Source organism: Chiloscyllium plagiosum, unplaced genomic scaffold (assembly GCF_037043375.1).
Source record: "Chiloscyllium plagiosum isolate Xiang-an unplaced genomic scaffold, Cpla_swu_hap1 HiC_scaffold_13, whole genome shotgun sequence".
NCBI lineage: Eukaryota > Metazoa > Chordata > Chondrichthyes > Orectolobiformes > Hemiscylliidae > Chiloscyllium > Chiloscyllium plagiosum.
In genome coordinates, this window is record NW_028270151.1 from 25,387,904 (window position 1) to 25,415,237 (window position 27,334).

Sequence of the window (27,334 nt, forward strand, 5' to 3'; positions counted from 1 at the left end):
TGCCACTGATCTGCCTGAACTCTGTTAAATGGAACATGATCGTTTAAACATTTCCCCTTCCTTGTCACCTCTGCTCCTGACTCCAACCCGCTGGTCATAGGTGCACACGAGCACACTCTGATAGGCAAACTCAGACCCTCTCTCAAACTCTCACTGACTTTCCCATAGGCTGACACATAACACACACACATCGATAAGGTTCATAGGTCTGCCCCTTTAACATGTGAAAGCGGACGTCAGTTAAATAGGGAGGATCCAGGTGCCAGTGTTAGCTTCGCTCTCAGGTACTTTTATCACTTGGAATTCCGCACCGGGGATGGGGAAGATCAGCGCAGACAGCCGATCGGGAAAGGTAAGAGCCAGTGAGAGATACCATTAGTACCGAGCCCGGGATACCGGCGTGTTTCAATTTTCCTGGGGACATGCGGGACCTGTCCCATTCCTCACTGAGCCGCACTCAGTCTGATCAGAAAGTTTTGCCGGTTCTGTCTCTCTCAAACACACAGACACTCACTCGATGAGGATCACAGCGTCCCACCTGTTGTGAAATGACCTGGAATTTCTATAGCGTCTTCCGTGAGTACAGGATGTGCCAAGTCATCAGAGTCAAATCAAGTATTTTTTCACGGGTTGGAATGTAATTGTTGGTGAGAAGGAACCTCAGCAACTAGTTTGTGGCTCGCGCGAACAGCAACGTGTTGGACTCAGGACATAATGAAACAGAAACACAAGTTGCTGGAAAAGCTCAGCAAGTCTGGCAGCATCTGTGCAGAGAAATCAGAGTTAACCTCTCCTGTCCGGTGACTCCGCAGATGCCACCAGACCGGCTGAGCTTTTACAAAAAAAAATCGGCAGTTCTTTAGGTTTTTTTTAGTCAGGACCGAATGAGGCTGAGATGACTTTAGATCCATCTCAGAGGTCAAACGGCGCCTCAAGTACAAACCTAGAAACACTCCTCTGACAGTGCGGCGCTCCCTCAGCACCGACCCTCTGACAGTGCGGCACTCCCTCAGTACTGACCCTCTGACAGTGCGGCACTCCCTCAGTACTGACCCTCTGACAGTGCGGCACTCCCTCAGTACTGACCCTCTGACAGTGCAGCACTCCCTCAGTACTGTCGCTCTGACAGTGCAGCCCTCCCGCAGCACTTACTAACCCTCTGACGATGCAGCGTACCCTCAGTAATGACCCTCCGGCAGTGCAGCACTCCCTCAGTACTGGCCCTCTGTCAGTGCTGCACTCCCTCAGTACTGACCCTCTGTCAGTGCAGCACTCCCTCAGTACTGACCCATCTAACAGTGCAGCACTCCCTCAGTACTGGCCCTCTGTCAGTGCAGCACTCCCCCAGTATTGACCCATCTAACAGTGCAGCACTCCCTCAATACTGACCCTCTGACAGCGCGGCAGTCCCTCAGTACTGCCCCCCTGACAGTGCAGCACTCCCTCAATACTGACCCTCTGACAGCGGAGCAGTCCCTCAGTACTGCCCCCCTGACAGTGCGGCACTCCCTCAGTACTGACCCTCTGACAGTGCGGCACTCCCTCAGTACTGACCCTCTGACAGTGCGGCACTCCCTCAGTACTGACCCTCTGACAGTGCGGCACTCCCTCAGTACTGACCCTCTGACAGTGCAGCACTCCCTCAGTACTGACCCTCTGACAGTGCAGCACTCCCTCAGTACTGTCGCTCTGACAGTGCAGCCCTCCCGCAGCACTTACTAACCCTCTGACGATGCAGCGTACCCTCAGTACTGACCCTCTGACACTGCAGCTCTCCCTCAGTAATGACCCTCCGGCAGTGCAGCACTCCCTCAGTACTGGCCCTCTGTCAGTGCTGCACTCCCTCAGTACTGACCCTCTGACAGTGCAGCACTCCCTCAGTACTGACCCATCTAACAGTGCAGCACTCCCTCAGTACTGGCCCTCTGTCAGTGCAGCACTCCCCCAGTATTGACCCATCTAACAGTGCAGCACTCCCTCAATACTGACCCTCTGACAGCGCGGCAGTCCCTCAGTACTGCCCCCCTGACAGTGCAGCACTCCCTCAATACTGACCCTCTGACAGCGCGGCAGTCCCTCAGTGCTGCCCCCCTGACAGTGCAGCACTCCCTCAATACTGACCCTCTGACAGCGCGGCAGTCCCTCAATACTGCCCCCCTGACAGTGCAGCACTCCCTCAGTACTGACTCGCCAACAGTGTAACATCCCCCTAGTGTGGCACTGCATGTCCACGTTTGTTACCTGTTCAAATCCCTGCAATGGATTGCAACAAGACATTCTGATTCGGAGCCAAGTGGGTTTCAAAGTGCTATCTGCAAGAGCAGGAAACGCAGAGAAACAAAAATCTAGTTAAAACAAAAACTCTTGGTTAGCATTAACAAGAAAGGAAGGAATAAATTAATTTAACTGAATTTCACTAATCATAGGTTCGTAATCCAGGATGTTGCCAGTTATGTTCAATCAAACGATCTTTGCTCATTGTGATGATTACCAAGGGAGATTCGGAGAGATTTCTAGTCGGCCGTTTAATTTGAAGCTGTGGCCCTTGAGGACCATCTGCAACTATCGATCCGGTTAACTGAGATCAGCAGTAAATATTAACCCATTCCTGACAGTGCAACAAACTCCGAAACACAGTCAACTTAGTTGCATGTTTAAAAAAAAAATCAAATAAACACAATTACTGAGAGTATCCAGATTTACAAGGGCTCCCTGGGGAGTCTGTCAGCATTTATAAGAGGTTCGATTAGTTGTGTCAGTGTTTGCAGGAGGGAGTCTTGGGGACTGTGACAGTACGGAGTGTGACTGTACTTGCAGGGCTCTCCGGGCAGTATGTCAGTATTTTCAAGGCATTTTTGGGGCATGTATCAGGATTTAATGGGAATCGCGCAGCTGAGGTAATTTTTTTACAGGGGTTATGTTGGGAATGTGCCAGTATTTATTGGGGCCAATGTCAGCATTTGCCAGGGGATTTTGGGGAATGTTTCAGCATTTACTGGGGGTCCTGAGGCTAATGTCAGTGTTTACAAGGGCTCACGAGGGAATGTACTAGCAGCTTAGGGTGTCGGGCTAGCTCAGTGGTGAGCACTACTGCCTCACAGCGCTACTGACCTGCGCTCGATTCCCAGCCTTGAGCTTCTGTGTAAACTCCACACGGATATTCTCCCAATGTTTGGGTGGGTTCCCTCCAGGTGCTCTGGTTTCTTCCCACAATCTAAAAATTTGTAAGTTAGGCGGATCGCCCTTTGTGTGCAGGCTAAGGATTCTAGCCATAAGAAATGTAGAGATAGAGGGGTGGGATGCTCTGCCGAGGGTCCGTGTATATTCGAATGCCTATTGGTCTGTTTCCACACTGTCGGGATTGTATGATTTTCAAGAGGTCACTGGGAATGTAGTCGTAGTTGCGAGGAATCTCGGGTCTAATGTCAAAATTTACAGGGGATCTCTGGGGAATGTGTGAGTATTTATATACAGTACAAAGACATCATTGAACACTCGCAGGTTTGGGCTCGGGCTTGTCAGCATTTTTGATTCCTAGAAGGTTATAATTTCTTTGAAAGCTGTCCACAACCAGTTGACCACGTTTAAAAATTTGCTTTTTGTTAATGATCTCCTGATTTCTTCCCACACCAAAAGTGCTGACATAGTCCACAAGTGTCTACTCCTTGGCCACAGGGTAAGGGTATCAGAGGTATTACCTGTCCCTGATCTTTACCTGAACGGACAGTATTGGTGGACAGTGGGGCTAGGAAGTGTTAATGTCTCCTGCAGAGGTCAATGAGCAGTGCTTGGAGGAAAGGAAGGTATTTGTGGGTGACTGGGGAGGTTTCCTTTATTCTCTGGCCCTGTGGTGATGACGTCTCACCAGGTAGCCTAAGAACTATAATTTAAACATCGTGAATTTGGGATTAGTGATTACAGCACAGTTAACGAGAGATGTTGTTAGTAACATCGCACATGCTCTGTTGCCCGGCTGATGTCACTGTGCCTTTTAAATGTTAAAGTAACTACAAGGTAGATTCTGTCAATCAACAAAAGCTATAAGCAAACAATTGATTTGATCTGTGCCTGGAAAATTTCAGTTTCCTGTTTAATCTGATCTGAAGCAGCCAAGGCTGGTGTCACAACAAAATCGTGGGTCTCCAAATATTTGGAAAACAACTCAAAGCTTCCTTCCCTTTCATTCCATTCCCACCTTTAGTCCTTCCCTTGTTTCTAACTCCCTTCCTTCAGTGTTCGCTTCCCTCCAATTCTCTCCCCTCAGTCCTACCTCCCATCCCATCCCTCACTCCTTCCCTCTGCTGCTAGTTCCTCCCATCATTCTTCAGCTTTGCTTCTAATCCTTTTCCTCATACCCCCTCCTGTCCCTACCCCTCCTTTTCCATTCTCTCAAATCATTTCTCCCCTTACCTGCCAATCCCTCCACTCAGTCCTCTCCCCCCATCCCTTCCATTCCTTCCTTTTGTTCCTCTTTCCTTAGCTTTGGTTCCATTCTGTCTCCTCTCCCTCCTCATTCCCTTCCTTCCCTCCCTGTCCCACTGCTCATTTCTTCACCTCTACCTATTGTCTTCCCTCATTCCTCATCTTACCTCCCAATTCCTTTTCTTCATTCCTCATTTCTGTTCCAATGCCTACCGTCATGTAAAAGTGCTTTTGGTAATCACCCTGTTGATGATTGATTCTCATGACTGGTTGAACTTCTAAGTTGAGTTTTTCATTATCTTCTTTCAGGAAGTGACAGGATTGCTGCTTCTCTCTGTCTTTGCAGCAGTGCTTGGCTCATTACAATTTGGTTATGGACTCGGTGTTATCAATGCACCCCAGGCGGTAAGATTTCTCATCAGTGTACTTAATGGCAGCTTCACCCTTGGCCTCTTGTCCTATGAAAGCAAAATCTTGCATTTTTGTAGCACCCTTCAGAACCTCAGAATCTCCAAGCGCTTTGCAACCAATGAAGTGTATTGACTATTGAAGTGCAGTAAATGAGATCACCAATTCATGTTCCCACAAATGGCAATGTGGTAATAACCAGATCACCTATTTTGTAATTGATGTTTGTTGAAGGATAAATATTGGCCAGGACACCAACAACAATTTCCATTGCACCTTTTATTTGGTAAAACATTTCAAAGTGATTGACAGGGGCTTTATCAAACTAAATTTTCAACCAAACCACCAACTAGGATAGATGATCAAACACTTGGACATGGTGGTAGATTTTAAACCTTGTGTTAAAGCAAGAAGTAGTGAGGTGGGGGAGTAAGGTGTTTATGGAGGACTTTTTTTTCTGTATTCATTCACAAGATGTGGGCATCGCTGACCAGGCAGCATTTATTGTCCATCTCTAATTGTCCATAAGGCAGTGAAGAGTCAGCCACATTGCCCTCAATCTGCAGTCACATGTAGACGAGACTGGGTAAGGACAACAATTTCCTTCCTTGATGGACATTAGTGAACCAGACGGGGTTTTCCTGACAATTGACAATGGATTCATGGTCAGCATTAGACTCTTCACTTCCAGATATTTATTGAATTCAAATTCCACCATCTGTCATGGTGGCATTTGAACCCAGGTCTCCAGAACCTCTTCGTAGGGTATGTGGAACAATCCATCTTCCGCAACTACACTGGCCCCACCCCCCATCTTTTTCTTCGCTACATTGATGACTGTATCGGCGCTACCTCGTGCTCCCACGAGGAGGTTGAACAGTTCATCCACTACACCAACACCTTCCACCCCGACCTCAAATTCACCTGGACAGTCTCGGACTCCTCCCTCCCCTTCCTAGACCTTTCTGTTTCTATCTCAGGCGACCGAATCAACACGGACATCTACTACAAACCTACCGACTCCCACAGCTACCTGGACTACACCTCCTCCCATCCTGCCCCCTGTAAAAACGCCATCCCATTCTCCCAATTCCTTCGTCTCCGCCGCATCTGCTCCCAGGAGGACCAGTTCAAAATACGTACAACACAGATGGCCTCCTTCTTCAAGGACCGCAATTTCCCCCCCGACGTGGTCGACGGTGCCCTCCACCGCATCTCCTCCACTTCCCGCTCCTCCGCCCTTGAGCCCCGCCCCTCCAACCGCCACCAGGACAGAACCCCACTGGTCCTCACCTACCACCCCACCAATCTCCATGTACAGCGCATCATCCGCCGTCACTTCCGCCACCTCCAAACAGACCCCAGCACCAAGGATATATTTCCCTCCCCTCCCCTATCAGCTTTCCGTAGAGACCACTCCCTCCGCGACTCCCTTGTCAGATCCACACCCCCCACCGACCCAACCACCACTCCCGGCACCTTCCCTTGCAACCGCAGGAGGTGCAACACTTGCGCCCACACCTCCCCCCTCACTTCTCTCCAAGGCCCCAAGGGAAACTTCCATATCCGCCACAGATTCACCTGCACCTCCACCCACATCATCTACTGCATCCGCTGCAGCCGGTGTGGCCTCCTCTATATTGGGGAGACAGGCCGCCTACTTGCGGAGCGATTCAGAGAGCACCTCTGGGCCACCCGGACGAACCAACCCAACCAACCTGTGGCACAGCATTTCAACTCCCCCTCCCACTCCACCGAGGATATGCAGGTCATTGGACTCATCCACCGCCAAACCACAACAACCCGACGGTCGGAGGAGGAGCGTCTTATCTTCCGACTGGGAACCCTCCAACCGCAGGGGATGAACTTGGACTTCACCAGTTTCTTCATCCCCCCTCCCCCCACCTTGTCTCAGCCGGATCCTTCCAGCCCGGCACCGCCTTCCTGACCTGCAGTCTTCTTCTTGACCTCTCCGCCTCCACCCTACTCCGACCTATCACCCTCACCTTGACCTCTTTCCACCTATCACATTTCCAACTCCCCTCCTCCAAGTCCCTCCTCCCTACCTTTTATCTTCTCCTGCTGAACACTCTCTGCTCATTCCTGAAGAAGGGCCTGTGCCCGAAACGTCGAATCTCCTGTTCCCTGGATGCTGCCTGACCTGCTGTGCTGTTCCAGCAATAAAGTTTCAACTTTGATCTCCAGCATCTGCAGACCTCACTTTCTCCTCCAGAACATTACCTAGGTCTCTGGGTTAACAGTTCAGTGATAATACCACTAGGCCATCTTTTTCCCCTTATTCCACAGCTCAGGATTCTGGTGACTGAAGGCACAGCAGTGGGAAAAGAGTTAAAAGTTAGAGATAAGCAAGAAGCTAGAATTGGAAAAGGTCTCAGAAGATTGTGGGCTGGAGGAAATAACAGAAGAATGTGGCCAAGGAGGATTTGAAAGCAAGTTTGAAAAGTTAAAAATTGGGCTGTTGTCTCTTGTTCTTTGAGCAATGTTGTGTGATCATTTATGGTCACCAAGAGGGAAGATGGGATCCTCAGTTTAATAACTCAGCCAAAAGACTGCCCTCTGGACAGTGCAGCAGCCCCTCCCATTTATCTCTCCACTCTGGAGGCTCCCTGCCTTCACTCCTGATGAAGGCCTTTTGCCCAAAACATTGATTTTTCCTGCTCCTCGGATGCTGCCTGACCTGCTGTGCTTTTCCAGCACCACTCTAATCTAGACTCTGATTTCTAGCATCTACAGTCCTCACTTTTGCCTAGTCCTTCAGTACCACACTAGAAAGCTTGCTCAGATTTCATCCTCAAGCTACAGACTCATTGAGCTACATCTTTATTTATGAGAGATGTGGGAGCTTTTATTTCACATTCATGAGGTTTTCTTATTAGACTGAAATGGAGGTTATGACTTTTGGCCATGTCCCAATATCACTTGGGGATGAAGTAAGGAGTGCCAATCCTATTTGTTGTTTAGATACTGTGAAAGATTTGTGTACAGGTTGTCTAGTGACTAATTTACTTGAAATCAGCCCACATTTTGGTCTCTTTCTTATAAGTTAATTAAACCTAACTGATTGGCATCAAGGCTAACACAGGAACACAAGAAAGAACCAAACATAGTAACAGAGGTAAGCCATTCAACCTTTCAAACCTGATCCATCATTCAATAAGATCATGGCTGGTTTGGTGGTGATCTCAACTGCACTTTCCTGTCTGTGTCCATTAGCTTGGACTCGCTTGTCAAATTTAAAGACGCAGCTTCCACTATCCCCCAGGGCAGGGAATTCACACTCCAATGACCCTTTGAGAAAAAGCATTTCTCCTCATCTCGGTATTAAAATACAAGTCTGATATCCTGAAACATTGTTTCTTTGTTTAAATCACCCAAGCAAGAGATTTAAAGTACCCGTTCTCTGAGGTGAATTTAAAATGTATCACAACTCAATTTTGAAGAGGACCAGATAGATTCTGTCAGATGTTCTGGCCAATAGTTATCCTTCCAGCAATAACACCTAAACAGTTTACCTGATCATTATCTAATTGCTGTTTCTGGGAAATTGTTATGCACAAATGGTTACCATGTTTCCTGTATTATCACAGAGATTATGTTTCCAAAAAAAAGGTACATGATTGGCTGTAGAATGCTTTCTTTATGTTGTCCTGTTTTTATTTTACAACCACATTCACATAGATTTTAGCAAGGCCTTTGACAATGTCCTTTATGGAAGGCTGATACAGAAAGTGAAGTCACATGGGATCTGCAGTGAGGTGGTAAATTGGATAGAGGTGATGATGGCCTAGTGGCATTACCATTAGGCTGTTAATCCAGAGATCTAGGAAACGCTCTGCAGGCTTGGGTTCGACTACTGCAATGGCAGATGGTGGAGTTTGAATCTAGTAAAAATCTGGAATTAAGACGGTAATGATGACTATGAATCCATTGTCGATTGTTAGAAGAAACCATCTGGTTCACTAATGTGCCAGAAGGAAACTGCCAATCTAATCTGGTCTGATCTACATATGACTCCGATGTTGACTCTTTACTGCCTTCTGGGCAATTGGGGATGGGTAATAAATGCTGGCCTAGCCAGTGATGCCCGCATCCATGAATAAATAAAAAAAAGACATAGAGTAGCAGTGGAAGAGTGTTTTTCTGACTTGAGATCTATGACCAGTAGTGATCTGCAGGGACCAATGCTGGGACCCCTGTTGTTTATAATATATACAAATAATCTGGAGGAGAATGTGGGTGGTCTGATTAGTAAGGTTGCAGAGGACACAAAGATTAGGGGAGTTGTGGTTAGGAAGGAGGATTGCCAGAGAATGCAGCAGCATGTAGATAGCCTGAAGACTTGGGCAGCAAAATGGCAGATGGGAATTTAATCTGAACAAATGTAAACTGATGCATTTGGGAATGTCCAATACAAGAAGGAACTGTACAATAAATGGCAGAACCCTTAGAAGCATTAACATACAGATGGATCCATTTGTACAGATCCACAGTTGCCTATAAGTGGTAATACAAGTGGTCAAAAGGTGTATGACATGCTTGTCTTCTTTGCTTGGAGCATAGAGTATAAATATTGGCAAGTCATGATGTAGCTATATAGAAGTTTAGTAAGGCCGCATTTGGAATATTGGTTACAGTTCCAAATGGATGTGGAAGCTTTGGAGAGAGTACAGAAAAACATTACAAGGTTGGCTGGTTTAGAAGGTAGTAGTTTTATGAGGAGAGATAGGACAAACTTGATTGTTTTCACTTGAACTTTGGAAGCTGGTAGAAGTTTACAAAATTATGAGAGACATGGATAGTATGGATAGTTAGAGTCTTTTTTCCAGGTTAGAAATATCAATTACAAGGGGACATAGATCTAACATAAAAGGGAGAAAGTTTAAAGGAGATGTAAGAGGCAAACTTTCTACATAGAGAGCAATAAGTGCCGGGAATATGCTGCCAGATTAGGTGATAGAAGCAGATGCAGTAGCAAAATTTAAGATGCATTTTGTCAGATACATATATAGGCAGGGAATTGAGGGATGCGGATGACATAGAGGCAAAAGCTTTTTAGTTTAGGAAGGTATCATGTATTGGCAAAGGGGCGTGCCAAAGGGCCTGTGCCTATTGTCTTTGTTCTTTGATTTCAGCTGGTCATGAGGAGAAAAATGTAGCTCTTGCAGCAAAAGATCATCCAAGAGATGAATGTGATGGACAAATACCGTGTGAGCCATTGTAGTGTTTGGTAGTATATCTCACTCAGTGAAGCATACTCAACTCTCTCCGATTCTGGCCTCTCCCTCTCCAACAATCCTCAATGTTTCTTGGCTCCAGGTCACTTGGCCTCATGATCCCAAATGTTAATTCTATTGTTGAAACTCCCAGTTTTCAGCTTCCCTCTCTGAGTCCCTAAGTTTCTCATATAATGTCTCGGACATTTGTTTCCATATATCCCTGCTTCAACCTCCTGATCCTTTACACCCCTCCCTGAGGTTCGTGAATTCACTCTGTGCTCTCAAAAACACCAAATCCTGTTTAACAGACCAATATTCAAACATTGAATTATGCAAATGACTTTCAAGAGTTTATAAGTTCCATTGTAAATCCACAGTGTAGCACAAACAATCATTTCCACCTTTTCCTTCGTGACACTTTCCCTGTCTAGAAGCCAACTTTCCATGGGACACAGCTTTTTTTGTTATGGTTGACAAAGGGGCATACTGGAGGATGAGCGAGTAGAACAAATGGCAATGGTGCCCAAGGGGAATGCCAACCAGGGAGTGACCTTGATTGAAAACAGGTGCCAATAATAGCTGTGAACAAAGAACCCAGCTTTATTTTTTAGCTATTTTTAACCAATCTGATCTGACATGTCTATGGAACAGGTGATAGGGTGGTAGAAGAGGTAGGGTGCCTTCAATGTACCACAGATCCTGAGAACACAGCTTTTTTTTAAGTTTTATTTTATAAATCATGACAGTAAATCACCCAATCATGTAACTAACCAAATAACTAATATTGCCCTCTGGGGAGAATTTAACAAAAGCAAAAAACAATAAAAAATGCAGGAGGACAAGGGAGAGAACTAAATCAAAATAATATTGGAGGGGGAGATAATACACTCCAACCCCACAATGCCAATTACCCAGGTCTAAACAAAGTCCAAAAAGCGATATTTGATCTCAGTTAGCTCTGGAGCTCTTCTGATAGATTCTGAAAGAGACCTGTATTTCTAACAGTGATAAATCCCTCATTTTTCTCTCTCAGGCTTCAATTCCCCATTTCCTGTGTCTCTCAGATTTATGACTCCCTAGTTGATTGATTTAACATTTCCATTGCCCCTGTTTCCCTCCCTTAGCTTCTTCAGTTCTATGCCAGTGATTGATATAAGATCTTGTAGATGGGCTGCTGGATTCCTTTCTGGGATTCTTTTGCCTGGAAAATAGAATTATTTTTGAAGTGATTCAGTTTTCTGCAGTTTTACGCGTTCCACCAGCTATTGAACTCCAAGAACTGGAGTTACTGAAAGATACTTCATTGCTGCCAGCAATTCTTTTAATCACAATCTGAATCATACCTGGGCAGTAATAACAAGTTAGGTTCACCCTGCAGCAAGTTAGGTTTGATATAGAGTCATAGACTCAGAGAGATGTACAGCACGGAAACAGACCCTTTAGTTCAACTAGTCCATGCTGACCAGATATCCCAACCCAATCTGGTCCCACTTGCCAGCACCCGGCCCATATCCCTCCAAACCCTTCCTATTCATGTACCCATCCAGATGCCTTTTAAATGTTGCAGTTGCACTAGCCTGCACCACTTCCTCTGGCAACTCATTCCATGCACGTACCACCCTCTGCATGAAAAAGTTGCCCCTTAGGTCTCTTTTATATCTTTCCCCTCTCACCCTAAACCTATGCCCTCTAGTTCTGGACTTCCCCACCCCAGGGAAAAGACTTTGTCTATTTATCCTATCCATGCTCCTCATTATTTTTATAAACCTATACAAGGTCACCCCTCAGCTTCTGACACTCTAGGGAAAACAGCCCCAGCCTACTCAACCTCTCCCTATAGTTCAAATCCTGCAACCCTGGCAACATCCTTGTAAATCTTTTCTGAACTCTTTCGTGTTTCACAACATCCTTCCGCAATATTCAAAAAGTGGCCTAACCAATGTCCTGTACAGCCGCAACATGACCTCCTAACTCCTGTACTCAATGCTGTACCAGTAAAGGAAAGCATACCAAACGTCTTCTTCACTATCCTATCTACCTGCACTCTACTTTCAGGAAGCTATGAACCTGCACCTTCAAGATCTCTTTGTTCAGCAACACTCCCTAGGACTTTACCATTAGGTGCATAAGTCCTGCTAAGATTTGCTTTCTATAGGTTTAGCAATTGCATAGCTTCCTTTGACACTAATATTCCACCTCCACTGATCCAATGGAATTCTGTCTCTTGTGAACTTATAGAGAATGTAATGCATCACTACTGATATTGAAATTACTGAAGGTGAAACTGTGAGCCATCCAAGAGAATTGGTGAGTCCAGCACAAAAACATGTCAAAACAATTCAGAGCAATATTATTAAGAAGAAGAACAGGAATGTTCTCCCCGATGTCCTGACCCAATATCTATTACTCAGCCCATCAGGAAAATAGATCGAGTGGTCTTTATTTTATTGCTGTTTGCAGAACCTGGTTTCATTATAACAGTGGCTTCAAAACATACAGTTCATTATCCGAGAAACACTGAGGTGGTGAAGACACTATTTAAATACGAGGCCTTTCTTTCTTCAATTTAGTTCTCTAGTGATAAGGAGTATTATGATCAAAATAAGTCAGCACAATTTGTAAGTGTTTAGGCACAACTTGCAAGGCCAACAATTACTGTCCGTCCTTAGTTCACTCTGAAGAGATAATGAACTTTCTTCCTGAACTATTGCACTATCTGAGGTATTTTGCTGAAGTTAAATGGGAGTTTCAGTGAATGGACCCTGCTAGTGCCACAAATGCATGTAAATATAGTCTTGTATGTGTAAGAGATGTCTTTAGCTTGTTTGGATAGAGTCAAACTCCAATTTTCTTTTTGTTTCTTTGATTTGCTACTGCAGAGAACTGAATGCATTTGTTACTATGTATATACACAAAGATGAATAAAGTATATTTTTGAAATTTAAAAAAAATTGCAGTCGTGTGTAGTCAGGTGTAGGGTTGGGAATGTGTTCTGTCACTATTTTGTTCGGGATGGAATTCCAGGAGGTTTACTGGGTATTAGTAAAAGAATTAGTAATGTATACCTAAATTGGAATCGCATATGTGACTTTCAGGGGAACTCAGAAATGACGATATTTCCTTTTTCTATGTCAGTGGAAGTGACAGGTTTGGAGGTGTTCCTGAGCAAAGCTTAGTGAGCTGCAGCATTAAAAATGATGCAAGTCAAATCAAGAAGCATCAACTACAAACTTTGTAATAAGAAAGGACACAATGCTCCCCCAACCCATGTCCCCAGATCAGAAAATAAGAAGAGTCAATGATTGAGGAGCTACGATACGCAAAAGGCTAATGGTAGCTCTCAGATAAAATACAAATATAAAATAAAAACACCCTCAGCTTCTGAGGAAAAGAAAACAGAGTTAATGGATCACATTGATGAACATTTGTCAGAATTGGGTAAAGTTAGAGATGTACAAGTATTGAGCAAATACAGAGGTTACAAAAGGAAGTGGGGGGAAGAAAGAACAAAAGGAAGATCTGGTTGGGAAGAGGGATAGCTGAGGGAGACTTAAAGTGATTTGCAAAAGAAGCAAGTGTGAGGTGAGGAAAGACTTTTCACACGAGTGGTTAGGGTCTAGAATGCATGGCCAAGAAGTGCGATGGAGTCAGATTTCAATGAGGCATTCAAGAATGATTGGTAATTTAATTAGAAATAATATGCAAAGGAGTGGGGGAAAGGCAGGAGAATGACACAAAGTCATTAAGCTCATTTGAAGAGCCAAACCAGATGCAATGGGCCGAATAGCCTCCTTCTGCACCACAAAAATACTGTGATTCTGTAAAGAGGTTGATGCAAAAGGTGATGGTAATGGAATTAGTAAGCAAAAAGGAGGTGGTTCTGGAGGAGGTGTAAATGAAAAGAAAATAATACCCCTCAATGTGGCTTTCTAATTCTTTGCAGATTATTGAGAAACATTATGCTCACATCCTCAACATTGACCAGAATGAGACAATGGCCACCAATCTCACACAATCACCCAACCCTATCAAAGATCGCAGAATCATCATTTATTGGACTGTTTCTGTCTCCATCTTCTGTATCGGTGGAATGTTTTCTTCATTTTTTGTTGGATGTCTAGCAGACAGGTTGGGCAGGTATGAATTTTAATTAAGTCACCATTGAAGCTCAGAATATTTAGGCAATTTTTAACTGAACAAGATCAACTATAATTTTTGCCCTCTTCCTTAAATTCCCCATGCTCCCAGAGATGGGAACACCTAAAATGATGTCATATTTTCAAAATGGATAGTCAATTCACCTTAAGCGCATACGAATGAGTGAAGAGGTGAAAGTCCCCTTTTGAGTTCATCATTATTGAGCTTTATTAGAGAATAAGCAGGTCAAGGGTTGAGTTTGACTGGATGTTTTTACAGATGAATAGCCAACACCCATTGCCTTGGTTACTTTGTGAAAAATGCAAGGTTTTATTTTCACTTATTTATTCATGGCATGTCAGCATTGCTAGCTCAGCTAGCATTTATTGCTCGACCTTAGAACATAGAACAGTACAGCACAGAACAGGCTCTTCACCACTCGATGTTTTGCCGACCTTTTATCCTACTCTAAGATCAAAATAAACTGCATACCCTTCATTTTACTATCATCAATGTGCCTGTCCAAAAGTCGCTTAAATGTCCCTAGTGTAACTGATTCTACTACCACAGGTGACAGTGCATTCCATGTACCCACCAATCTCAGTGTAAAGAACCTATTTCTGGCATCTCCCCTAAACCTTCCTCCAATCATGTTAAAATTATGTCCCTCATGATAGCCATTTCCACCCTGGGAAAAATTCTCTGACTATTCACGCTATCTATGCCTCTCATCACCTTGTATACCTCTATCAAGTCACGTCTCATCCTTCATCACTCCAATGAGTAAAGCCCTCGCTCCCTCAACCTTTCTTCATAAGACGTGCTCTCCACTCCAGGTTGCATCCTGCTAAATCTTCGCTGCACCCACTTTAAAGCTTCAACATCTTTCCTATAATGAGGCAACCAGAACTGAACACAATATTTCAAGTGTGGTCTAAACAGGGCTCTAGAGAGCTGCAGCATGACCTTGCAGCTCTTAAACTCAGTCCCCCACTAATGAAAGCCAACACACCATACGCGTTCTTAACAACCCTATCAACTTGGGTGGCAACTTTGAGGGATCCATGGACATGGATCCCAAGATTCCTCTATTCCTCCACACTGCCAAGAATCCTGCCTTTAACCCTGTAAGCTGCATTCCAATTCGATCTTCCAAAATGAATCACTTCACCCTTTTCCAGTTTGAACTCCATCTGCCACTTCTCAGTCTAGCTCTGCATCCGGTCAACCCTCAAAACTTAGCATCAGCTCATAACAATTTCTTGTCCAACTTGTCTTATTGCATTGTGTTTCCTGACAGTTAGACCTCTCTAAAGGAAAGATTTAATAGAGATGTTCAAAATAATTTTTGTGATTTAATTGAGTAATTAAGGACAAATTGCTTCTTGTGACAGGAAGGCTGGTAGCCAGAGGGGCACAGATTTAAGATAAGCCGCAAAATGAAACAAGATAGAAATTGAGGATGTTTTTCAGGCAGCCAGTTGTTGTCTTGAACACCTGCATGATGGGAACAGATTCAATGAAAATGTTTATTGGGGCTATGGGGATAGAATGGGGAATTGAAACCAGTTTGATAGCTTTTTAAGCATAGGCAGAATGGGCCAAATAGCCTTGCATTGATGGTTCTATGAAAGCCCTTAGAACTGAACTTGGACAACCAGCCTCATTACATGAACTGGGCTGTAAGTATCTCTCTGCAAGTGGGATGTTTGAATAGGATTATATTCAAAGAAATAACATTAACATTTGATTCTTTTCCTAGACTGAAGTCTATGTTAGCTATAAATATCCTTGCAATAGTTGGTGCCCTTCTCATGGGATTGGCCAAATTTGGCCCATCGCACATCCTCATCATTACAGGACGGGCTATCACTGGAATTTACTGCGGTAAAGTATCAATATTTTGAATTATTTTTCTAATGTGGCTCGCAACCTTACAAATTTTTGAATGAGCTTTGAAAATTTCTTGATAACTTCCATTTGGATATAAGGAGAACTTGCTGTGGATCTAGAGGAAGTGTCAAGTCACTCTGGCGTTGTGACATTTTATTTTATAACCTTGAGCCGAATTAAGTAAACTGGCTTTTACAGAAATGAAAAGCTTAAGGATTAAACTGTGCCAAACCCTATTGAGAATTAAGGGGAAATGTTTTCTGTCTGCAGATTTCTTAAGTGTCAAGGTGGGCAGCTGGAACAGGAGTAGGCCATTCAACCATTCAATTGGATCAGAAATGACCATTGACCGCTATGGCATTTTCCTGCACTATTTCCATATTCCTTGATGTCATGAGTATCCATAAATCTGGATACTGGGGAGTGTTGCCGAACAAAGAGACTTTGGCATGCATGTTCATAGATCCCTGAAGGTCAAATCGCAGGTGGACAGGGTAGTGAAGAAGGTATTTTGTACGCTTGTCTTTATTGGTCAGTGTATTGAGTATAGGAGTTGGGATGTCATATTGCAGCTGTATAGGACATTGGATATGCCATTTTTGGAAGATTGAATTCAATTCTCCATGCCATAGGAAAAATGTTTTTAAATATGAAAAGGCACAGAAAAGATTTGCAAGGATGTTGCTGGGTTTGAAGGGCTTGAGCTATAGGGAGAGACTGAATAGGCTGAGGATATTTTCCCTGGAGCTTTGGAGGCTGAGAGGTGACCTTATAGAGGTTTATAAAATCATGAGGGGCATGAATAGGGTGATAGGCAAGGTGTTTCCCCAGGGTAGGGGAGTCCAAAACTCGAGGCCGTGGGTTTAAGGTGAGGAGGACAATTATTTCACACAGAGTGTTGTGCATATATGGAATGAGCTGCCAGAGGAAGTGGTGGAGTCTGGTACAAGGCATCTGGATGGGTATATGATTAGGAAGCGTTTAGAGGGATATGGGCCCAGTGCTGGCAGATGGGACTAGATTAATTCAGGATATCTGGTCAGCATGGACGAGTTGGACCAACGGGTTTGTTTCTGTGCTGCACCATTCCATGACTCTATGACTGTAAATCTATTGATTTCTATCTGCAATAAACTGAATGATTGCCTCCACATTTCTTTGGGGTAGAGAATTCCAAAGATTCACCACCCTATGATTGAAAGAAACTTCTCTTTACCTCAGTCTTAAAGAACCTGTCCCTTATATTAAGACCATGCTCCTTGTTTTTATCTTCACTAGCCAGGAGAAATGACCTATCCACATTAACCCTGTCACACAATTCAAGCTGAGCCTTTTGGTAAGAACTGGGATGTTGCCAATTCACTAAAACCTCAGATTTTCATTTCTATACATCAGTGAAAATAAAATCCAGAGATTTTGCATAGCAGGTGTCTAAAATACAATGCTTGTGTTATATCTTGGACATTAGATACCTTACTCTGCACTCAGGAAAGGTGGGCAAGAGAAGACTTTATTAAAAAAAAGAGTACATTTCTCTTCAAGATTCCTTAGCAACCAACAGACATGTCTGACTGAGACATATTATTGGAGCAATAAGTTGACACTTGAATCTTGTTGATGTTGATTTTAGCGCAGATTTCATCAAGGGAATTCTTTAACTTTGGGTGCCATTGTTCTTTAAATGCTTCTTCAAAAACTAATCAAACTCTTTTTTAACTCATTCAGGGCTGTCTTCAGGATTGGTACCCATGTATGTCGGAGAGATCTCACCCACCAGTTTGCGAGGGGCACTGGGCACCATGCATCAATTAGCCATCGTCACGGGTATCCTCCTCAGCCAGGTAAAGCATTTCAAGAAGCTTTGTGCATGCAGTGAGATTTGAGCCGGAAAAGTAACCTTTATCAAAATTGATCAACCAGTTCTCTCAATTCAAAGCTATCATTGCCACAGATGTGAGACTGCTCAATGTTACAAACAAAGCATTATATTTTATTTTGCCTTATTTCCTGTCATGGCTTGGGTGTTACTGACATTGCCATTCCTTTGTTGACCCTTGAGAAGGCGATGGTGTAACTGCCTGTAGTGAAGATGCCTTCACATACTGTTACATTTTGAATTATTGAATAATCATTGACTAGGGCAACACAAAAGGAGACCATTCAGGCTGAGCCAATTGTCCCACAGTTGAATTGATCTGTAAGGGCTAACCGTCTGGCATGTTCTGAAGTGTGTGTTTTTGGGAGGGAGGTGCATGGTGAAGTTGTGATAAAGACAGCATTGGGTGCAATGTCACGGCTGAGGGTGGAATGAATTACCTAACCTATACATAATGAAGGAACATCCCAGTTACCATCGCAGCATCTGTTCACTCAGCCAGCGGTACATTGAGTGGCATGTTCTGAAGTGTGTGTTTTTGGGAGGGAGGTGCATGGTGAAGTTGTGATAAAGACGGCGTTGGGTGCAATGTCACGGCTGAGGGTGGAATGAATTACCTAACCTGTACACAATGAAGGAACATCCCAGTTACCATTGCGGCATCTGTTCACTCAGCTAGCGGTACATTGGGTGGTAAAACAATCAGCTAGTTCCAATTCCAAGGGAATTCTGGGCTCATACTTATCCCTTGAACAACCTCTTAAGAAATGACAGATGACCTGGTGATGATCACCTTACCATTTGTGGGGGATTTCTGCACACAAATTGGCAAATGTATTTCCTAAATGATAACGATGACTAAACTTTAAAATAATTTATTAAGGATGTGGTAACAAGGCACTTAGAAAACCATAATGTGATTAAGCAGAGTCAATGCGGATATGTGGAGGGACTTGAGCTTTTTTTAAAGATATTATTAGCGTTACTTCATTCTTTTAAGAATGGGTGCCATTGGCAAAACCAACTTTTGTTGATTTTGATTTGCGAGGTTTTTTGAGTATAAAGTATTAGCCCTACATACTGAGGAAAACTCTTTTGGATTAGCATTTGGATTTCTGGCTATTCATTCACTATTGCTAATGATGCTGTGGCTGATTGTCTTAGTTCCTAGTTTACCAAAGACTGAGTAAACAGAGTGCTGGGATGGAACAGGGCCATTCCTGCTTGACTTGGTTGAGATAAGAGGATCATAACTTTATTTTATTCACATGAGGGATGTGGGTGTCTGATGGCTCTTTCTGTCTTATTCATCACCCCAAGCTGTTAAGCTAGTTGAGAACCAGAAAGGCAAGCAGAAGGCCTTTGGGATGGATAACTAGTCACTAGTCCACACACCAATCAGCTACTTGCTGCAATTTAATCTCCATTTGTACTTAACCACCTCACCCATCCCCAGCAGCTGCTTAAAAATGAGTGCCAGGTTACTTACTTTCAAACAGTTCTTTCCCCTTGTCAGTCCACAAACAAAAATGCAGGGAAATAAAAAGAGAAAGGCAACATTTACAAAAGCACAACAGGAATTAAAGTGAATTTCATTATTTTCCATTCTTGTAGGTGTTTGGCTTATCGTTCCTGCTAGGTAATGATCGGTTGTGGCCTGCAATTCTTGGCCTTTCAGGTGTGCCAGCCCTTCTACAGACCATCCTGCTACCCTTCTGTCCTGAAAGTCCTCGCTACCTCTACATAAAACTTGGAAGAGAAGATGCAGCAAGGAAAAGTGAGTGAATAGGAGTGCAGGGTCATACCGAAGGACTATGGCACTGCCCAGGGGTCAGTACTGAGGGAGTGTTGCATGGTCGGAGGGTCAGTACTGGGTGAGTGCAGAACTGTCAAACAATCAGTACTGTGGGAGCACTTTACAGTCAGAGGGTCAGTACTGAAGGAGTGCTGCACAGTCAGAGGGTCAGTCCTGAGGGAGTACTGCACTATTAGCACATTGGTACTCAGGGAGTTCTGCACTGTTGAAATGTCAGTACTGAGGGAGCACTTCAATATCAGGGGGCCAGGGCTGAGTGAGTTCTGCAGTGTCACATGGTCAGTACAAAGGGAGTGCCGCACTTCTTGAGGGTTAATAACTGAGTGCTGTACTGTCAAAAGATCAGTGCAGCACTGTTGGAGGGTCAGTACTGAGGGAGCATTGCGCTGTTGGAGGATCAGTACTGAGGGAGTGCTGGACTGTCAGAGGGTCAGTACTGAGGGAGTGTTGCACTGTTGGAAGGTCAGTACTAAGAGTGTGCTGCACTGCCAGAAGGTCAGTACTGTGGGAGTACTGCACGGTCAGAGAGTCAGTACTGATGGAGTGCTGCACTGTCAGAGGTTCAGTAATGAGGGAGTGCTGCACTGTCAGAGAGTCAGTACTGAAGGATGCTACATTGTCAGAGGGTCAGTACTGTGGGAGTACTGCACGGTCAGAGAGTCAGTACTGAAGGAGTGCTCCACTGTCAGAGGGTCGGTACTGAATGAGTGCTCCACTGTCAGAGGGTCAGTACTGAAGGAGTGCTGCACTGTCATTGGGTGAATACTGAGGCAGTGTTGCACTGTCGGAGGGTCAGTACTGAAGGAGAACTGCACTGTCAGAGGGTCAGTTCTAAGGGAATGCTGCACTGTCAGAGGGTCAGTACTGAAGGAGTGCTGCAGGCTCAAATGGATTCTTGCTCCTATTTTTTGTGTTTCTATGGGAAAGGATCTGGTTCTGGGTCATTGACCCAAGTTAAGCCCAGTACTGTTTTCTGTCCAGAGATATAATTTCAGCCAATGTTAGTGAGTCTTTGGTGCAAGGTTTTCCTTTGTTGTAGTTCTTTACTCAATGTAAATGCATTGAAAAATGTGCTTGATCATCCTTGTGGCTGGTCATGCTGGGAGATGAGGGTCTCAAATGTGATGCCCTACATGGTGGAAGATACTCAGAAGGTGCTTTTTTGGATGAGGACCTTACAGAGTTTCAGGCTCTCATACAGCATCATGAGCACATACCCTTGGGGGAGCCAGAGGGATGGATGGGGAGGAACTTACTGGATGGATTAGGAACGCTTTGATAGGAGGCCTGGATCATGCAGACAAATTGCTTGAAGTATTGCCTGAGCGTCCTAAAATATTTTTCTACAAAAGGGTGTTGCTTTGAAACAGTAAATAAGGATTGGTGATGACGTGGATTCAGGTTGAATGAGTGCTTTCAACATAACAGTGTTGAATGCATTACTGTAACAGGATAGTGTTTATGATTCATCAACAGACATGTTTGACCAGACATACTTTAAGCTCTGATTGGCTGAACGCAGAGGTGTGTTACTGGTTGGACAGAGGTGGGGCAACACATTGTTCAACTTGGCATTTAGTTTCGGTCTGTTTGAAAGTATTTGTGTATGTGCATATACATATCTGCTTTCTTTTTTAATACTAGCAGTATAAAGTGAATTGAATGTTAAAGGTGACTCTTAAGCCTCAGACTGTGTTGTCCAAAGGCGCTGGACTTTGACCTGGGAGGTGAGGTGAAGGAATAAATGATCTGAGTGAAATGACAGGAAGTTATTTGAATGAAGTTTCAGGTTCCCATTGGATTATACAGCCAAAGGTCCCCATTCTCTCATTAAAGAGTGATGACCGGTGGTGGCTTAACCTGAGTGTCACCGTACCTCAGGTGAGGGGAGAGGTTAGGAAGGAGAATCCTGTATGAAAACTGCAAGAATTGAACATGTGCCTATGGTGTTGTTCTGCATTGTGAGCCAACCAGCCAACTGAGCGAACCAACCCCCATTAGGGACTCACCACATCTGGGAAGAGAGGGAAAATGCTGGCAAGCATATTGGTTTAGGCAGGGGAGGGTCAGCAAGTGTTCTTGGACAGACAGGAACAATGATCAGAACATCAGCCGATGATTTATCAATGGCAATCAAGCCCTAAGAATCTATTAGCACAAAATATTTCTCCACAAAACAAAAATATATTTAATAAGTGTAAATTCAGGCTGGGAAGTGGCAAGAATCCGGGTTGAATGAGGTGAGGTATTGTAGCAATCATCCTTCAGTGTTTGAGATTAATCACTAGCTGTGTTCTCAGCTCAGATTGGCTGAGTGCAGGGGCTTGTCAAAGGCAGAGCAGAGGTGGGGCAAATGATTGTTTAATTTGGCATTTAGTTGCGTGTACAGATGAATTTCTATGTGTCTCTTTATGTCTTTCTGTTTGGGTGTGCCTGCTAAGGCGCTGTTAAAACAAAATAAAAGACTTGCATTTAACTTTCAACACGTCATAACATCCCAAATCACTTTGCAATTGAATAAATACTTTTCAGAGTGATGTCAGTAATGCAGTAAATGGAGCGAACAGCTTTTGCACAGCAAACTCCCATGAAAAGCAATAGAGTAATGACACTATTTGACTGAGCGATTAATATTAATCAGGACAGTGAGGACAATAGGGCGAACTCCCCTGCCCAGCCTCAACTAGCAACAGAGTTCATCCAAAAAGCAGCACTCCCACTGTGTAATTAAGGCGAGCAAAAGTCTGACAGAATTCTTCTTCAATGAGAGTGACCATTATTCACCCCAGGGAGAGCTGGTTATATACTGAGAGAGGCTTTTATGAACACGCACACTAGAATGGAAGAGATACTGCAGACACAAGATTTCCCCTCACTGCTTTTCTAATTGAGAAGTTCTAAGTTTCTAACTCTGTAACAGGAATGGCAACAAACGTGGTGGGCAAATTGTTGGAGGGAATCCTGAGGGACAGGATGTACATGTATTTGGAAAGGCAAGGACTGATTCAGGATAGTCAACATGGCTTTGTGCGTGGGAAATCATGTCTCACAAACTTGATTGAGTTTTTTGAAGAAGTAACAAAGAAGATTGATTAGGGCAGAGCAGTAGATGTAATCTATATGGACTTCAGTAAGGCGTTCGACAAGGTTCCTCATGGGAGACTGATTAGCAAGGTCAGAACTCATGGAATAAAGGGAGAACTAGCCATTTGGATAAAGAACTGGCTCAAAGGTAGAGGACGGAGGGTGGTGGTTGACGGTTGTTTTTCAGACTGGAGGCCTGTGACCAGTGGAGTGCCACAAGGATTGGTGCTGGGCCCTTTACTTTTTGTCATTTACATAAATGATTTGGATGCGAGCATAAGAGGTACAGTCAGTAAGTTTGCAGATGACACCAAAATTGGAGGTGTAGTAGACAGCGAAGAGGGTTACCTCAGATTACAACAGGATCTTGACCAGATGGGCCAATGGGCTGAGAAGTGGCAGATGGAGTTTAATTCAGATAAGTGCGAGGTGCTGTATTTTGGGAAAGCAAATCTTACCAGGACTTATACACTTAATGGTCAGGTCCTAGGGAGTGTTGCTGAACAAAGAGACCTTGGAGTGCAGGTTCATAGCTCCTTGAAAGTGGAGCCGCAGGTAGATAGGATAGTGAAGAAGGCGTTTGGTATACTTTCCTTTATTGGTCAGAGTATTGAGTACAGGCGTTGGGAGGTCATGTTGCGGCTGTACAGGACATTGGTTAGACCACTGTTGGAATATTGCATGCAATTCTGGTCTCCTTCCTGTTGGAAAGATGTTGTGAAACTTGAAAGGGTTCAGAAAAGATTTACAAGGATGTCGCCAGGGTTGGAGGATTTGAGCTATAGGGAGAGGCTGAACAGGCTGGGGCTGTTTTCCTGGAACATTGAAGGCTGAGGGGTGACCTTGTAGAGGTTTACAAAATTATGAGGGGCATGGATAGGATAAATAGATAAAGTCTTTTCCCTGGGGTCGGGGAGTCCAGAACTAGAGGGCATAGGTTTAGGGTGAGAGGGGAAAGATATAAAAGAGATAACATATAAGGGGCAACGTTTTCACACAGAGGGTGGTACGTGTATGGAATGAGCTGCCAGAGGATGTAGTGGAGACTGGTACAATTGCAACATTTAAGAGGCATTTGGATGGGTATATGAATAGGAAGTGTTTGGAGGGATATGGACTGGGTGCTTGCAAGTGGGACTAGATTGGGTTGGGATATCTGGTCAGCGTGAACAGGTTGACCGAAGGGTCTGTCGCCATGCTGTACATCTCTATGACTCTAAATGAACTAAAACCTGGCTCAGTCTTTTGGGTGTGTTGCATTTTTCACGTATGAAATAGTCATCAATTTTTGACCATCCCAGATGTTGTCACATGTCACATGCCTCAAATGAGAAAATAATGTCACCATGAATAGAATAACGTTGGGATAAATTTAGGTCTCCAGGAAACAATTTATATAGTTTACATCAACAAAAAGTCATAATAGGAAGTGAAATAAAGAAACTTTGGACTACAGTGGGATGAAACCTTCAGTTCTGCTCAAATTTCATTTCTGAATTCCTTGAACTGTTCACATTTCCATTTTTCTCTTTAGAAATATTTTAAATCATTACATGTGTAAAGCAGTTCTGAAGTAGATACAGAATTCTGATTGTGGGAATTTCTTGAGACCCCACTTCTGAGATATAAGAAGCCTTGCATTTCTCCAGTGACGTCTACAACCTCAGATGTCTCAATATGTTTTATAGCACTTTGAAATAACACTTTTGAATGCGGGCACTGCTGAAATGGAGGAAAGCACAGCAGTTGCACACAGCAAGCTCCCACATACACCAGTGTGCTCATGACAGGGTAGTGCCTGTTTATTTAAATTGAGGGGTAAATATTGTCTGAGGGTACCGGAGAGAGCTTCCCCGTGTTACTCCACATAAAGTTAGGCTTGCTTATGAGGCTTAAGTCCCTCAGTAGAAAGTGCTGTACTTGTCTTCGGAGTGTTTGATAAGAATAGTGTAGAGAAAGACTCACTAAAATAAAAGAAAGAACCACTGATGATAGAGATCTGAAACAAAAGTAGAAATTGCTGAGCCGGAGATCTAGCAGTTCTGAAGAAGGGTCACTGGACTCAAAACACAAACTCTGCTTTATCTCCACAGATACTGCCAGACCTGCAGAGTCTCTCCAGCAAATTTCTGTTTTGGTTTCGAAGTAACATTCGTAGTTTGTCACCCAGCGCTGTTGCTGCACTGAGGCCAGCATGAAGGGAGAACTGCTTTGTTTACAGGGGCCAATATTTACGTGTTTGCTTGTTCTGTTCTGTGCAATGACTTGGTGATCAATTTGTTTGGCCTTCTGCATTTGCCAGGTTTGAAAAGATTACTGCAGATATCTGACACGGACAAGTACATTGAAGAGATGAAGAAGGAGAAGGAAGAAATCCAGAAAGAGAAGAAGGTGTCCGTGGCACAGCTGTTCTGCTCTTCCAACTACAGACAGCCCCTCACCGTTGCCTTGATGCTGCACATATCCCAGCAATTATCTGGAATTAATGCAGTGAGTGCCAACAATAGCAGCTCTGCTGAGGTTTTACTATTCAAGTTAATGCTGAAGTAACAGTTTGGCAGTACAGATCTTGAGTATTGTTGAAAAAGTAATCACTTGTTGAAGTTTTTCATCGTGCACATATTAGGACAATTTATAAGAATGCCAATGTAAAGGAAAACCTATATTTATACCATAGAAGAGGAGAATGCTGATTAGTGGGCAAGTGGACTATGACTGGTGTGAAGTTTGCTATTGAGAATACAATGTACTGGCCTCATCCAACAGTCTGTACGAGCAAAACCCACAACAATGTCTAATATTAACTGTGGCTCTGCAATTGAATAACATTTGCTGGATAATTCTGAATGTGTGAAGAATTACAGTGCCAACCAATTTAAAATGATCAGTCAGGCTTGCAGTGTGGCACACATGCACATAGTAGAAGCTACAAACATTCGTACACAAGGCTCTATGTAGTCCAGAAAGAACATGTATATGCAGTTCACCTGTCTCAACTCAGCAAAGTAGGTGACAGCCATTTGCTAGTTCATTTCTCAGATCAATACCCTGACTAATCAGAGGCAACTGCATGGTTTGAAATCCAACACAACTCAGTAGTTAGCTGTCAGTTATCATTAACTGCTGCATCCTCCAGGGCAACACTTTTACCTTTATCTTGTAATGTCCCCAAAAGAAACAGTGGGTGAATGTGGAAGATTTGACATCACTCGGTGAGTTTGTTGTGATCTAGAAGGTCCTGCTTGGAGGAGGAGTGAAGGAAGATTCAACAGTGACTTTGAAAAAGGAATTAAAAAATGCTTGTAAAAGACAAAAATACATGTAAGCTTGTAGGAGAACGTGGGGCTTTTAAAGTGTTGGCACTGACATTTGGGTTGAATGGCTTTCTTCTGCGTTGTATGTTCCTATGCTTCTTGTCTTATTTCAGTTTCCAAGGAGTGAGTCTAAGTGAAGTGGGAAGGTTGTACTTTGATCTTAATTTCAGAGGTCATGAGATCATAACCTCAAATCACCAGGCATCTTCTAGGTCCAATAGCACTTCCCAAACCTTCAGTTTGATCCAGTATCAGATATCTGCTACTTTTTGTCATAACACTTCCTTCTCATTCCCTCTAGATATTCTACTATTCCACATCTATTTTCAGAACGGCTGGTTTATCACACCCTGTGTACGCTACCATAGGGGTTGGAGTGGTCAACATCATCTTCACTGTGGTTTCAGTAAGTAGTCAGAAAAACATGGTTTTGGAATCTTTCCTGATGAATAAGAAAAAGACATGGATTTTGATAGCCCTAAGTTACAATCTCAGGACATCACCAGGAGTGAAATATATGATGTGTATTCACTGTTCTAACATTTGTGAGGGAAGCGGGAAGGTTAGGTTTTTTTTTTAAATTGATATTTTTATTGAAAATTTAGCACGTTTTTATAAGCTTACAAAATAATACACATAAATACAAACATTAATATACAATTAAATATTAAATAAATAATAACCAGGGAAGGTTAGTTAGCTGGACAGCTGGTTTGCAATGTAGGATAATGCTAACAGCACAGGTTCAATTCCCACACTGTCTGAGATTACCATGAAGGACTGTACTTCCCAACTCCTCGGGTTAAGCCACCACCAATCATTTCTCTCTAATAAGAGACTATCGCAACTTTACCTTACCTTTTTAATGTAACATAGGAAATGTCATAGCTAGTTTTCACATAGCAAGATCCCACGGGCAATAATAAGATAGATGACTAGTTAGTCAATTGGGGATAAACATTGACCAGGAGAAATCTCTTTCTCTTTTACCAATGTCTGAAAATTTAATAGATTTTCATGAGATCACCTCTCATTCTTTTAGATTCCATAATTTTGTTGCAACGTAATGGTTGTTAAAGGGAGAGTGCATTAAGCTCCACCCAATCTGATGATGTCATACTGATTTGGGTGGTGATAAGGCAAAACA

General features: G+C 43.6%; 1 protein-coding gene across 2 annotated transcripts in view; it reads left to right on the forward strand.

The window, feature by feature from the left end:
* Positions 1-214: 214 nt before the first annotated feature.
* slc2a2 (solute carrier family 2 member 2) overlaps positions 215-27,334 on the forward strand; it is a 42,967-nt gene continuing 15,847 nt past the window's right edge. The window contains exons 1-8 of one of the 2 annotated variants that reach the window (XM_043702579.2): positions 215-352; positions 4,732-4,827; positions 14,011-14,204; positions 15,967-16,091; positions 17,823-17,938; positions 19,588-19,750; positions 25,176-25,363; positions 26,489-26,593. In XM_043702579.2, the coding sequence (XP_043558514.2) occupies positions 317-352; positions 4,732-4,827; positions 14,011-14,204; positions 15,967-16,091; positions 17,823-17,938; positions 19,588-19,750; positions 25,176-25,363; positions 26,489-26,593 (1,023 nt within the window). In that variant the 5' untranslated portion in view covers positions 215-316. The remainder of the gene's footprint in view (positions 353-4,731; positions 4,828-14,010; positions 14,205-15,966; positions 16,092-17,822; positions 17,939-19,587; positions 19,751-25,175; positions 25,364-26,488; positions 26,594-27,334) is intronic. The other variant, XM_087993380.1, reaches the window with a different exon arrangement.